At 36.3% G+C, this 12,565-nt stretch overlaps 1 protein-coding gene across 2 annotated transcripts in view; it reads left to right on the top strand.

Moving 5' to 3' along the window:
- The window catches only part of LOC107082562 (gamma-aminobutyric acid receptor subunit alpha-3-like), a 159,667-nt gene that overhangs the window by 100,486 nt on the left and 46,616 nt on the right, over positions 1 to 12,565 (top strand). For both annotated transcript variants that reach the window (XM_015371318.1, XM_015371317.1), the window contains exon 4: positions 2,911 to 2,978. In XM_015371318.1, the coding sequence (XP_015226804.1) occupies positions 2,911 to 2,978 (68 nt within the window). The remainder of the gene's footprint in view (positions 1 to 2,910; positions 2,979 to 12,565) is intronic.

The raw sequence follows: 12,565 nt of genomic DNA, 5'->3' as shown, positions 1-12,565 counted from the left end.
GCTGGATCCTCGTCATTCTTTGGGGTTATTTCTCCCTTGTGTCTCCTAGCTTTTTTTGTTCTTGAGTGTTCCTTGTTGATCAGTTTTCGACTTTGCATTTTATATGATTTTTCATTTGCAAGAACCCGACGATTTAGACCAGTGTAGCCCGACGTACGAAAAATTTTGGCGCTGGCATATGTTGGATAAGTTGTGGGGACGTTATATATAAGTTATGAGCACGCTGAAACATGTTGAAACCCGCTAGCACAGGTCGAAATTTCAAAGTTTTGGGGCATTATGTTGCTGTGCTTTATTCATAAGTTAGGCAGAAGTTCTGGACTCGTTATGAATACGCTATGTATACGCCCAAAACTGAAAAAAAAAAAATATTAAGTTCAGCGTATGTCAGCATTTTAGGAGATTCTGGGACGTCAGGCATACGCTGTCTAAATCAGTAAGGTGTGACAGGGCCCTCAGCTTCCGTCTCTGCATTTGGGTCCTCTAAAAGCCTCCTTACAACCTGACACATTGAGGTTTTGGGGTAGATTTTACCCTTCTGTCTTTGTCACATTTTTGTTTGTAACCAGACAAAATTGGAAGAGGTTCAGTGAGTATTTGCAAGGCACTGAAGTAACACTATGTGCAATTACATTTTTAAGGTTTGATGAATGAAGTTACTATAAAACAGAGATGAAAAATCTGCTTACACTGCTAATCAAATTCTAATCGGAATTTCACAAGTGCCAGGCTGTGTAAAGTACTTGTTATGTGAACAAAGATTACCTACTGACATATGCGGAATGCTAAGCAGCTGCATTTGCTTCCTAAATCACTAGTCCCGCGGGTACTGTTAAATGTTTTGGGGCAGACTCAAACTAATTTGGGTCAAAAGGGATGTCTTCTTTCCAAAGACATCATCTCAAACCTGGCCCATAGAGTCTTTTTTTTTTTTTTTTTTGAGCTTCAGTCAAACATATTGTAGTTTTACCCTCACAAGGCTGAGAAGTTGCTCAAAGCAACATTTTGCATCTGAATATAGGTCCAGGTGTGTGAAACAATCAATAGTTCCAGACCAGCTCTTGGGGATAGTTATTACCAATGCTGTTTTGATCCGCTAGAGGATACATTCTAGCAAATCCGTGATACTATCGGGCCAATATAATGTTCTAAAACTTGCACTGTGTAGCTTAAAAGGCAGATATGGATTGGACAAGATTAAGAACAAAGACAGTTTAAATCCATGGATTAAACTACAGAGAAAGGCCCAAGCTATTCACAGTGGTAACTCAGTAGGCTTTGTACAGTGATCCTTTTTTTACATTTCTGCACCATATGATCCAATATTACATGTAGAAGTCAAAGATGGTCTGGGATTAGTCTGGATTGAAACTGCTGTTTTTAAGCAATAAATACATTTATAGACCTCTAACAATCTCTACAGTGTTTGTATCAAAAGAAAATAGTGCAGAAATCCCATCTGAGGCTTATGATCGACCGGGCCACATTCAGTCACACTATAAATGCAGGAATTACCAGAGCATGTGTTGATTGATTTACAGCTTCATCAATAGTACTGAGTAACAGAGAAGCAAATGTAATGGGTTTGGTTGCCATGGAGAGACAAAGAACTGTTCTTTTCCATTTTCTGTCTATAAATTAACAAGCAGGTACGAAAAGGTTGTGAAATGTTTTTGTAATAGTTTTGCTTATATGGTTTGCCTCTGACACACTTGAAATTCCCCTCAGTGGAACAATACATTTTTTTTTTCATTCTATTTTTTCCACTCTTGTAATGATCTATTGTTTTATCTTGGCTCTTATGAGCTCTTTTGTGCCCTATTTTTTCTGCATGTTAAGGCCTTAAGGCAACAATTACTTCATATGCATTAGAAATTCATGCTTTAAAAGAAATAACTGACGATTAGGGCTGAAACAATTGATTGGTTTAATCGTGATTAATCAATTATTGAAACAATCGTCAAATAATTTAGTAATCAAATTGTTAGCTATAGTAAAGAGACTGTAAAACATTCCTTTAGCTGACTGAATAATCCACGTAGAGCAGTAATTATATCAAAATAAAAAAAATATAAATGATGATATTACATTTTAGATTTTAAAAAAACTTTTTGTCCAGTGCTCCTAATGTGGATACATTTTAGTTTCGCCTGGTTGAATTTTATAAAAATCTTCTTTAAGAAACCTTTGGCTGAACAATTTTTAATCGGTTAATTGAAATAAAATCGACAGAATAATCAATTTGCGAAACAATCATTAGTTGCAGCCCTAGAATCTATTATTTGCCCACCAGCCTCTACAATGATGTTTAAAGATTAAAATGCATAACCTTCTATCTTATGCATAGAAGCTTATCTAGAAGCACAAGATTCTATTTTTTGTATAATTAACAATCCAGAATTGCAAAATCCATAATCCACTTGAGGAATTAAGTGTTTGAATAAACTGTTCTGGTGATTTAGCTGCAAAGTGAATCTAATTAATAGAAGCAAACAGGATAGATGCAAATAAAAAATAATACAAATATTGCTGTAAATTCTTTTTTTTTTTTCTTCAGCATTTTACTGTCATTACACTGTCACTAGTACAGAGCATCAAATTTCACTCTCTGCATGTAACCCATCCCCTTGGGGAGCAGTGGGTTGCCATTTGCGGCGCCCGGGGAGAATTATGGGGTAACGGCCAGAGTGGCAGTCTGTGGCAGTGGGTTTTGAACTCACAACCTTAGGATTCCAAGCCCTGTGCCCTAACCACTAGGCCTTATTTAACTTAGCCTAGGCTTATTCTATTTGTTAAGTCCTTAAAAAACTCGCCTACTTTGTTGAGTCTTAGCTAAATATTCCCAGACTTTAACATCTTTTTTTAGAATCTGAACTTTAACCTTGAGGTGCTGCTTTTCTCTTTCCTCAGAGAGTGTGACAGAAGTGAGGACAAACATCTACGTGACAAGTTTTGGGCCAGTATCCGACACAGACATGGTAAGTGTTGATTTCTACTCTGCTAAATCTACAAATATAAAAATATTCTATTAATATAGACAACTTTACATTGAAGCATGTGCAGTTATTTGGCTAAAATTATTTAGAATATAAAACTGCCTTAAAAAAAGCTTATTTAGTTGCTTTTACTTTGGTTTGTTATTAGTTATATAGAAATAAATGTGATTTTAATTTGATTGATCCAAATTAAAAAGCGTTCATTTAGTAAAGTTTAAAAGGATGAATATATTGGTTAGGTTGTGCAAGTTCCCCATATAAGAAAAGCAAAAAAAACAAAAAACATTTTTTTTTTCTATAAGACATAACAAACAATGTAAAAGTACAACAATTGAGCTGGATGTCAGTTGTTCTTCTGAGTTGTATACCCAGGGATTATAGAATATAGTTGTTCTGATTCAAAAGCTCCTTTGAAGCCAGACTGGAGGACCTCTGTTTAATCCTTGGACCCCCTTCAGCATTTGACATATTTGATCATGCAGCTCTAATTGACCACCTTGGGCTTCAGGTTGTTTCTGTAGCCATCCTCAGAGCTGCTCTGACAGCCTGAGTGACTCAACAAGATAAGAATGCTGTGGTTTCTCTACCCCGTTCGTTCATGTAGATTGGTTCTGACCTTGGTTTCCTTTGGAGCAGCTGATTCTATGAACCAGAAGGAATCTAACTGTCTTATGTAAACCCAATTGTAGCAGATTTTAGTGTGTGTGTGTGTTATTTTTGAAATCTACCACTTTTAATTTGTGGCGGCATACATAACAATATGGTAGGGCAGACTGGTTAAAAAAAAACAGCAACAAACAAAATGGTATTAATGCAAGCAGTTGTAGTAAAAGTCTTCATATCGCCTCTCTGCAGACACCTTGCTCCTTTTCTCATTAATAGTTGAACACGTGAAGGAGAGCTGAGTGTCACAACACTGAGCCGCTGCTGAGAGCAGAGCATCCATCTTACTTCACTTACATCACACAACCTGGTGATCCTCATTTCATGATATTTTTATATGCTTGAAGCACCACCCCGACTAATGGGCATAATATGCAAAAAAGCAGATCTCCTGCTTTTTAGCTCTGCGCTGTTTGCTCTTCTCATCCACAGTTTTAATTTTCCTTTATGAAAGGCCACAGGATTAGTAATCTTCTTTTTTTTAAGTGATGACTTTTTTTTAAATACTGTTTGTTGACTGGAGATAAGGAGATTATAAAAAACAATGACAGGGGCAAAATTTAGGCATGCCAGCTATTGTTTTCTATGTTAGAGACCATAACAACAGTGTAGCATTATTTTTACGGTCCTCATTTTGTTATGATTAAAATTAAAACCAATGAAGGGAGTGACTTAGGGGAAAGGATGAGCAAAATGAAATAAAACATATAGTAAAATTGTGCGTACATGCCCTGTGTTTCAATAGTGTTTCATGACAGAGAGATTTAACATGACAGGACTTCAGGGTAACCTTTGATTGACAGTGTAAGGAACACTATTTAATCAGAAATACGCAACCATTTTGATCATTAGGAGTTTATACATTGCCTCGACAGTGTAGCATGCTGGAAAAATTCGATCCAGTTAAATTGGTCTTAGAGGCCAGAGTCAGATTTACAGAAATTATATTGAACCAACAGGAAACAGCAATATCTGAATTTAAAAAAAATCTAGTATGGATCTTGCTTTAGTATTATATTATGAGTATATTTAGATATATGTGTGTCTATTTGCAATTGCACATATTAGATCAATTACTGGGCTATATTAATTTAGGTAATCAAAACATAATGATTAAACATTAAATAGAGCAAAAATCATTAATAGATGTAGTGTCTCTGTACCAAGTGTACCCAACATAACTACTCAAAATATATGGGATCTTTAAAATGATGTTTTAAAATCCATAGGAGAAGTTGTTTTGGTCTACATCTATGTTCAACACTGGTTTGGGTGAGCTGTCCGTACCCTTTGGAGTTCCTCTGGGCTTTGCTCCACAGCGGAATGAAGCCAATGCAGTGTGAATTAGGAAGGTGGAGAAATTGGCAAAGAAGGAAGCATTTTGGTTGAATGATTGAAGGATTAAAGGTTTACTTACCTGAACATGCTGGGTAAAGACTAAATTAAATAGCAACTATTAAGTACCTTTTGATGTTAAATCCAGCAATGATGTGTGGTGGTACTTAAAGGCATCAGTGTGACAGACGGAGAGGAAGATTGGTGGATTTTCCATGGAGTACATGAAAACAGCATTGCAGGTATTAGGCGAATGGTGGGAATATTTCAAATCTGAGAAAGCATCTGGTTAGGTGCAAGATTTTTTGTAAGGCTTGAAGATTGCACAATGTCAAATGGCCTCAGATCCACAACTACAACTCTTGCATTCACAGTCAGTATCTGTTGAAGTCTATTGTTAGCTGCAGCAAACAAAATAAGGCAGGGTTTCCCAGCGGTTTTTTTTTGTTTTGTTTTTTTTTGTCATTACTCTGTAATAAGTACTAAGCACCGAAATTCACTCTCTACATTTAACTCATCCCTTTGTGGAGCAGTGAGCTGCAATTGTGCGGTGCCGGGGAGCATTGTGGGGTTAAGGGTCTTGCTCAGTTTCTGGGAGTGGGACTTGAACTCAGAACCTCAGGATTCCAAGCACAATGCCCTAACCACTAGGCCGCTACTCCCCAAATCAGGCATTACACTGAAGGGTCTTGCCTAAGGATCCACACTGGCACCTCATATTAGTCCAGGGATTCTGTTTACATGATCGGTGACTTACCACTTGAGCTCGCTGTTTCAGGTAAATAAGCCTAGTGTTTTAGATTATATTTGCATGGTGTTGAAATAGGCACCATTACTGTTTTGCACACAACAATTTCTGCATACCAGGCATATGCACCGTATCAGTTTGAATTGAAATGGTACCAACCATTTTTTAGTATTTACTACTAGTAACATGGTTTGTCCTGATATAAGAGAATACAATTAGCCTAGCCAGCTGTCATACAGAACTTTGCACACTGCTTGTTTCTGTTCATTTATTTGTGTTACTTTTCTGTAAATATATATATATATATTTCTATTTATTTCTATATATATATATATATATTTAAATGTAGTTTTTTATTTATATTTACACCTTACCAATGCAACACTAGGCGTTGTACTAGCAAAGGAAAACATTCATATTCATCATCGTATTTCAACTGTTTGCCCATCTATAGGAATCTGATCTATAGGAACACAACATACTAAAAGTAAGTTTCCAGATTCTATTGTAAAACTTCCTGATATTTGCATATCATTATTGATTTTTTTTTTTCATCCCCTCCTGATAAATGGCAAATAAAGAGATGTACAGCGTTTTCATAGACAGCTGTATGAACAGCAGTAGATTTGTTATGGGAGATCTAACTATATGTACATCTTCTAGTCTTTGCTCAGACTTAAAAACAATCAATCTAGTGTTTCCACTTGTTCTAATTTAGGACACATCATACATATCCATTTATTTACCCCCTCCCATGCTTTGTCCAGGGGGGTTAGATTTTATTTTTATTGTCCTAGTGACAGTAAACCTCAGTTTTAGCTGCTTGACGCAGTGAAACACTGTTTTCCCAGCTTGCCTTGTGAAGTGGTGTTGGCTCGCTTGTGTTATTCTAATAGACAGTCCTTTATCTTTTTCCGGACATATCACCTTTGGGGCCTCTCACAACTCAGTTGTGGATTTAGAATATATTTTTTTACATGCTTCACTTGGCAGGAGCATGAATCAAGTGAAAACAGCAAGGGACACAGAATCCCACTAGTGGTAATGTTTTGGCCAGATAAACAGATAGTGAGGTCAATGCAGGTGTCGCCTGTCTAACTTCAAAGACAAAACTGGAACTGCATTCATACACACACATGAAGCTTCTTTGTCTTCTCATTTTTTTCTATAAAGTACTGTAGGTGTTAAGGTATCATTTAATCCCATGTGTGTTTGAATAATCTTAGATTTCGCATCATGTTTCTATCTGTTCTTATTCTATATAATAAAAACACACGTATATTTCCCTGCAGCATAAAATAACTTTTGAGAAACTTTGAAAATGTTTTTGTGATGTATTGTTCATAAATGATTTGTGTGCTCTCTTTTCATAATACGTTTGCTGTGCACCTTAATATCATGCATTTCGGGGCTTTCACTAAAACAAAACAACAAAACAATTCTTTTTCCAGGGTGCTATTATGTAAAGGTATAGTGCAGGATTTTAAATAATTTTTTTAAAGAGTCGCCCTCTCCACTTTTATAAAAAAAAAGAATGCGCATGCACAACTCTGTACACGCTCCCGAGTGGGAACACGTATTAAACACTTGCTAGAGCATGCACAAGCTCATTTCTGTTCATCCACACTCTATTTAAAAGTTGCAGTTTGCATCACTCATACAAGCTTACTTTCCAAAAGAAGATTTGCAATTTTTCCATTACGTCTGACTCAGAACAGGTGTTACGCTGAGAAATACCTGCCTGCCAATAATTACCTCCCCCTCTCACACACTGATGAGAAAAGGGATTGAAATATGAATGAAAAAGGGAACTTTTAAACATATTGTTATATATATATTTATATTAATATATTTTGAATATATTCTTAAGAGACAAGAGACAATGGTAATTAGTGCAATAGTTACATATATTGTTCTAATACTCATCTCTGCTTTTATTTCTAGCTTCCGCAGAGATTTAGATTGGCTGTGTTGATTAGGTTATTGTCTTATGACAATCAGATTTTATTACTTCGTTGCTGTTCAGAAGTGGTCAGTGTAGAAATGATTATATTTGTGATCTTTCATTTCAGAATTTGTAGATTGAATACACCCGGGAGCTACAACTGCCCTAAAGGTTTGGCAGAAGCACAGTTTGTGAATCTATGTAGGAACCCTGACTCCACACATTAAGTGCTTTGGCATTGGATGGCGCCTACCTATATGTTATCCAGTCCTTCACTTAACCTGTTTCTGTTCATCTAAGGGTGCCAGTTTGGTTTGGATGGTTAAATTTCACAGATTGGTTTTCCAATACTACAACGATCCAAAGCAGAAACCTTGACCTTACATTGATGAAGCAGTACGATACCAACTTTTGTTACGATGCTCCCAAAGCCCTGACCTTAACTCTTGTAAAAAGCTTTGTGAAGTATGCTTAGGTGTTTGGCCTCAATCAGGAAACCAACCAAATTAAATGAAATGTTTGAATTTTGCAAGAGAGTGTGGCTGTCAGGACCCTTCAAGAAGGATCAGTCTGTAAGTCATCCTTGATGTTTTGTGGCTACAAACAAGAAGTGGTTTAGGTGGAACATTTATCTAAATAATGGGTTGGTATTATTGTTGCTACTATAGTGGCCTTTATTTTTAAATTAGTCTAAAAGGAAATTGTATGGTTAAAAAAAGAGGAGTGGTATGTCCCACATGTCAGGACTGAAACCTAGAAGAAGCCACAACCATAAGCAGGGAGCTCTTTCCCCTCAGTTAAATTCTTTACTGCATGAATGCTTGTCATTAGAAGCTAAAATGTATCAATGTTCTTTACAGCATAAGCCTTTTTGCAATTAAACTAACTAGTGAAAGGAAACTGTTCTTTCTGTTCTTTAGCCATGCGATCTAACTATTTGTCTCACTGAACTTCCCCTCCAAAAAATACATTCTTTAAGGTTGAAATTTATGCTGTTGCATGGGATTGCATGAGTTCTCCACAGCTCATGACTCTGAGCTTAGGTAAGTTAAATAAATAAGAGATGCCAATGCAAAGCCAGTTGTTATATACTAGTTTTTGCACCAAAAAGTAATGCTTGACTTTAGGCTTAAATATTCAGAGGTCTCTACTGCTGCCTTTCCTTAAACCAGATGGAACCTTAAAAGTAAGAGTTTTGTAGGAATCTCCATTTACATAGTAATACAGACATTGCAATAGTCTAGAGAAAAAAAAATAAAGGACTGCTTCATGTTACAGCACAGACTTGGACCATGTTTATTGGTGTATATTTGAGGGGGGGAAAAATCTAATGTGCCAAGGGGGAAATCCTCCTACTCAGAGCTGATAAAAGCATATCTGCAGTGGGTAGGGGACAGATCATGTTAATGTGTTTTCTAGATCACTGGTTTCCGGGCTACATAAATATGGACTAGTACAGTGCCTGAGTAGGAAGCAACACAGATTACTGCTCTGGGAAATAAAAGCATTTTGTCAGTCAGTTGAACAAAGAGAAAATGGACGATCCATATATGGTGTTTTAAAAGAGGCTTTGAGAATGAGTGCATGCATATGTTATGCAAATCCCTTGCTTTTTGGTGAAGAAATCTCCAAACGAACTGCAGCGCTAGAGGAGAATTGTATAGAATTATGGGGCAACATGTCAACTTTTATTAGAGATAGAAGTAAACTAAAGTCCTTAGATTAGATAATCCACAGTCAGAGAAAAAGACTTTTATTCCCGTTTTTTCTGGCGATCCTTTCAGGAGACACTGAGATTATTCATTGTGGCTCAAAGGATTAAGCCGGAGGATGTTTTTATCCCAAGAGTCGTACGGCTAGCATGGCCTAAAAATTGCAGCGCAGTGAGAGAATATTCAAGCTGAGATGTTCCTAGACAGTGCGTACACCATATACCCTAGGCTTGTCAAACTTTTATGTCACATACATCCAACAGTCCAATTACCCCTCACTGTAACATCAAGTGTCCCAGAAATGTCTGCTCTTCACTCAGCCCTGGGGCAACTCGCTGACTCTTCACTCTGACTCCCATTCACCACATCTGCCTTGAGTGTTCCATGTCACAACAGGAGCAAGGTTTTAATATTTAACTTAGAAACTTAAGCCAAAAAATTGCTTAAATTAAGCGTCTGACTATAAAAAAAATGACACGAGTTTTTTGCATCCACATCCAGCATGTATTATGATCTATTTCTCAAGTTAAAAAGGTAAATGTTGAAGCCCAACTCCAACCTTTTGTTTTTTAACTTCTTTCTTCCAGCCTGCAGAGTCCAATCTTATTCGCATGCATGCAGTGTTGCAGCACATGTACCTGCCTGATGCTGGGCTCTGACAGGCTTGTGCGGATATGAAGCAATTCGTCACGTGTGCTGCGCTCAGGCTTGTTTTGACAAGATGTCAGTGATGGCCTCATCTCCCCAGGTGTGCGCAATTTCTGGGGGTAAACACATCCAAGAAATGAGATTTTTGCAGCACATTTGTATGCTTAAAATCCGGGATGCAGAGGATGGGTATTTCTGCCACTTAAGTTTGGAGGTGAACTCCTGATTTTTCAAATCAATCATGTCTTTGTTCTAATGCTATGTTACGCTGTCTCCCACACAATACATACATTTATATTAAAAAAAATGTGTCCTTTTCTACTTTTTAGATTCATTTAGATTAAGTGAAAATAGGGTTACATTTATTTGATTTTTATTCAACAGACTGTCAGTTTACACCCATGTATATCATTGTTTATAAAAGCAAGTTGAAATCAGAGTTGTTTTGGTAAAAAGGAAAATTGAGACTTTTTATTAGGGTTGTTAGATAACTACTGTAAGGAGCAGGAATAAGACATGGAATTACATCGCAGGACATCAAAAGAATTAAATTATAGATTAAGAGCCTTGTTAAAATATAACAAAGACACAACAAGACATAAGGTGTTTCTTTAAAATATTTAATAACCTTTATTTTAGAGAGATGTAACCAACAGCATACCCCTTGCTAATTCCATCTCCTTTCAAGTGTGAAAAAGAAGCAACAGGATTCGTTGCTTTTTGCATTTTAACCAGTTTTATGTTCTTCAAATCTGGGTTTACTCTTAGAATAGTAAATTCACTCATAGCCCCTGGGCATCTCTGCTTTAACCAATCACATTTAACTCGCAGATGAGGGCAGAGATAGACGCCAAAGCAATTATGAAGAAGGGGAAAATCCATCAAAGGAATTTCAGAAAATAATTGACTTAAGCGAATGTGTGTTTCAAAGAAATGTCAAATCTGGCTTTCTATTTCAAACATTTCTGGGCTTAGCAGATAATTATGATCACTGTTATTAAACAGATTGTAGCAACTGGTTCAATGACAAAAGATAGCAGTTAGTTTTACTTAAAAAGCCACAGTCACTTGAGCTGTGCATTGCTGTTGTAAACAAAACCGAGCTGCTTCAACCAGGCTGAATTCATACAATAAATATACAAAGAATGGAATAATCTTTAAACGCCCTCTAAAAAAAATCTCCATAAAAGAATTAAGTTAACCATTGCTTTTTTTATATAGATTTAGGAGGAAAAGAGGTAGCCAGGTTCTATGCTTCATGCTAATTTGATTAATGGGTCACTATCAAATGTGACAACCCAATTTAAATCAAAGCTGGTTCTGTTTGCTGCTTTGAGGCATACAGGGATGGGTTAACTGTTAACATGAGGCCAAGTAGGAAATACATTTGCGTAGATCATGAAAAACCTACTGCTTTTTTGGTTCATTTCTGACGCAATTGCTGACTCCACCTTTAACTAATCTGTCTAAACAATGGTTTTGAGACATTAGACATGTTGAGAACAACCAAACACTTGCCATTTTTATTTCGAAAAATTACAAGTGAGAGATGTGTCTTAGAAAAAAGCCACTGCTCCTAAAGATGGAGCTAATGAATAATAATGTGTGCTTAGGTTTTGACATAAGGTCCTGCTATTCCTGGTGAACTTTTGCTTTTAAATGACAGAAGGAATCTGTTTTTATACTTGATATGAGATAGAAATAATTTTAGAGCCTGGAAAGTTCTACTGTTTGGAAGAATAAAACCCTAAAACTGAGGGAGGATAGGTCTCCTCTTTCTCTTCTTCTGAAATATACAACACTTCGGAAAATACTCAGCGATACACACAAGATACATGTTCCTTTTTCACCAACTTAACATCAGAATTGAACATGTGACCAAGGATAAAACATTAAACACACAGAGCAGAAAATCAGCAGGCAATAGGCCAACTGAACTGATTATGTGATCCATTAACTTTGAGCTTTTTTCAAGTCAATAAAATGAATTGTTCTTATTCTCAATGGTGCTCTATAAAGTATAAACGATTAAAAAAAGTTTGTATTGTACTGACATATAATTTTGTGTGATGCCTGTTTATTGTTTACATTCAATATCAAGAACTTAATATATTTTTTACAGTAATGTAGATTTTAATTGTTTTATCAAAGTGAACATAACAAAATATTTGCTGTTAAGTCATGTGATTTTTTTTGCATTGAAATAAGTGAGATTACAAACAGATGCATCACCACTTGTTGACATATTTTTATTTATTCATAATCTTATCACATTTTGTGCACATAATAGAAAGACAAAATAAATGTACGTCTGTGGAATCCTGAGTGTTACCCAGCATCCAACAAGCTTCCCCTCCTCAATTAAATGAGCCTTTGTTTCTCTCTATTTTAACCTCCCTCCTGCATGCTGCAGTCTCTCTGCTCTTATAAACTAAGCATTTCTTTTCAGATTCTACACTAAAAACCTGAATCCTCCAATTTTCCGGGCTGTGATGTCAATTACTAAGCTATGTCTACC

This window comes from Cyprinodon variegatus, unplaced genomic scaffold (genome assembly GCF_000732505.1).
Source record: "Cyprinodon variegatus isolate N-32 unplaced genomic scaffold, C_variegatus-1.0 Scaffold56, whole genome shotgun sequence".
Taxonomy (NCBI): domain Eukaryota; kingdom Metazoa; phylum Chordata; class Actinopteri; order Cyprinodontiformes; family Cyprinodontidae; genus Cyprinodon; species Cyprinodon variegatus.
Note: the sequence above shows the minus strand (reverse complement) of the source record. Positions and strands in the feature narration are given on the sequence as shown.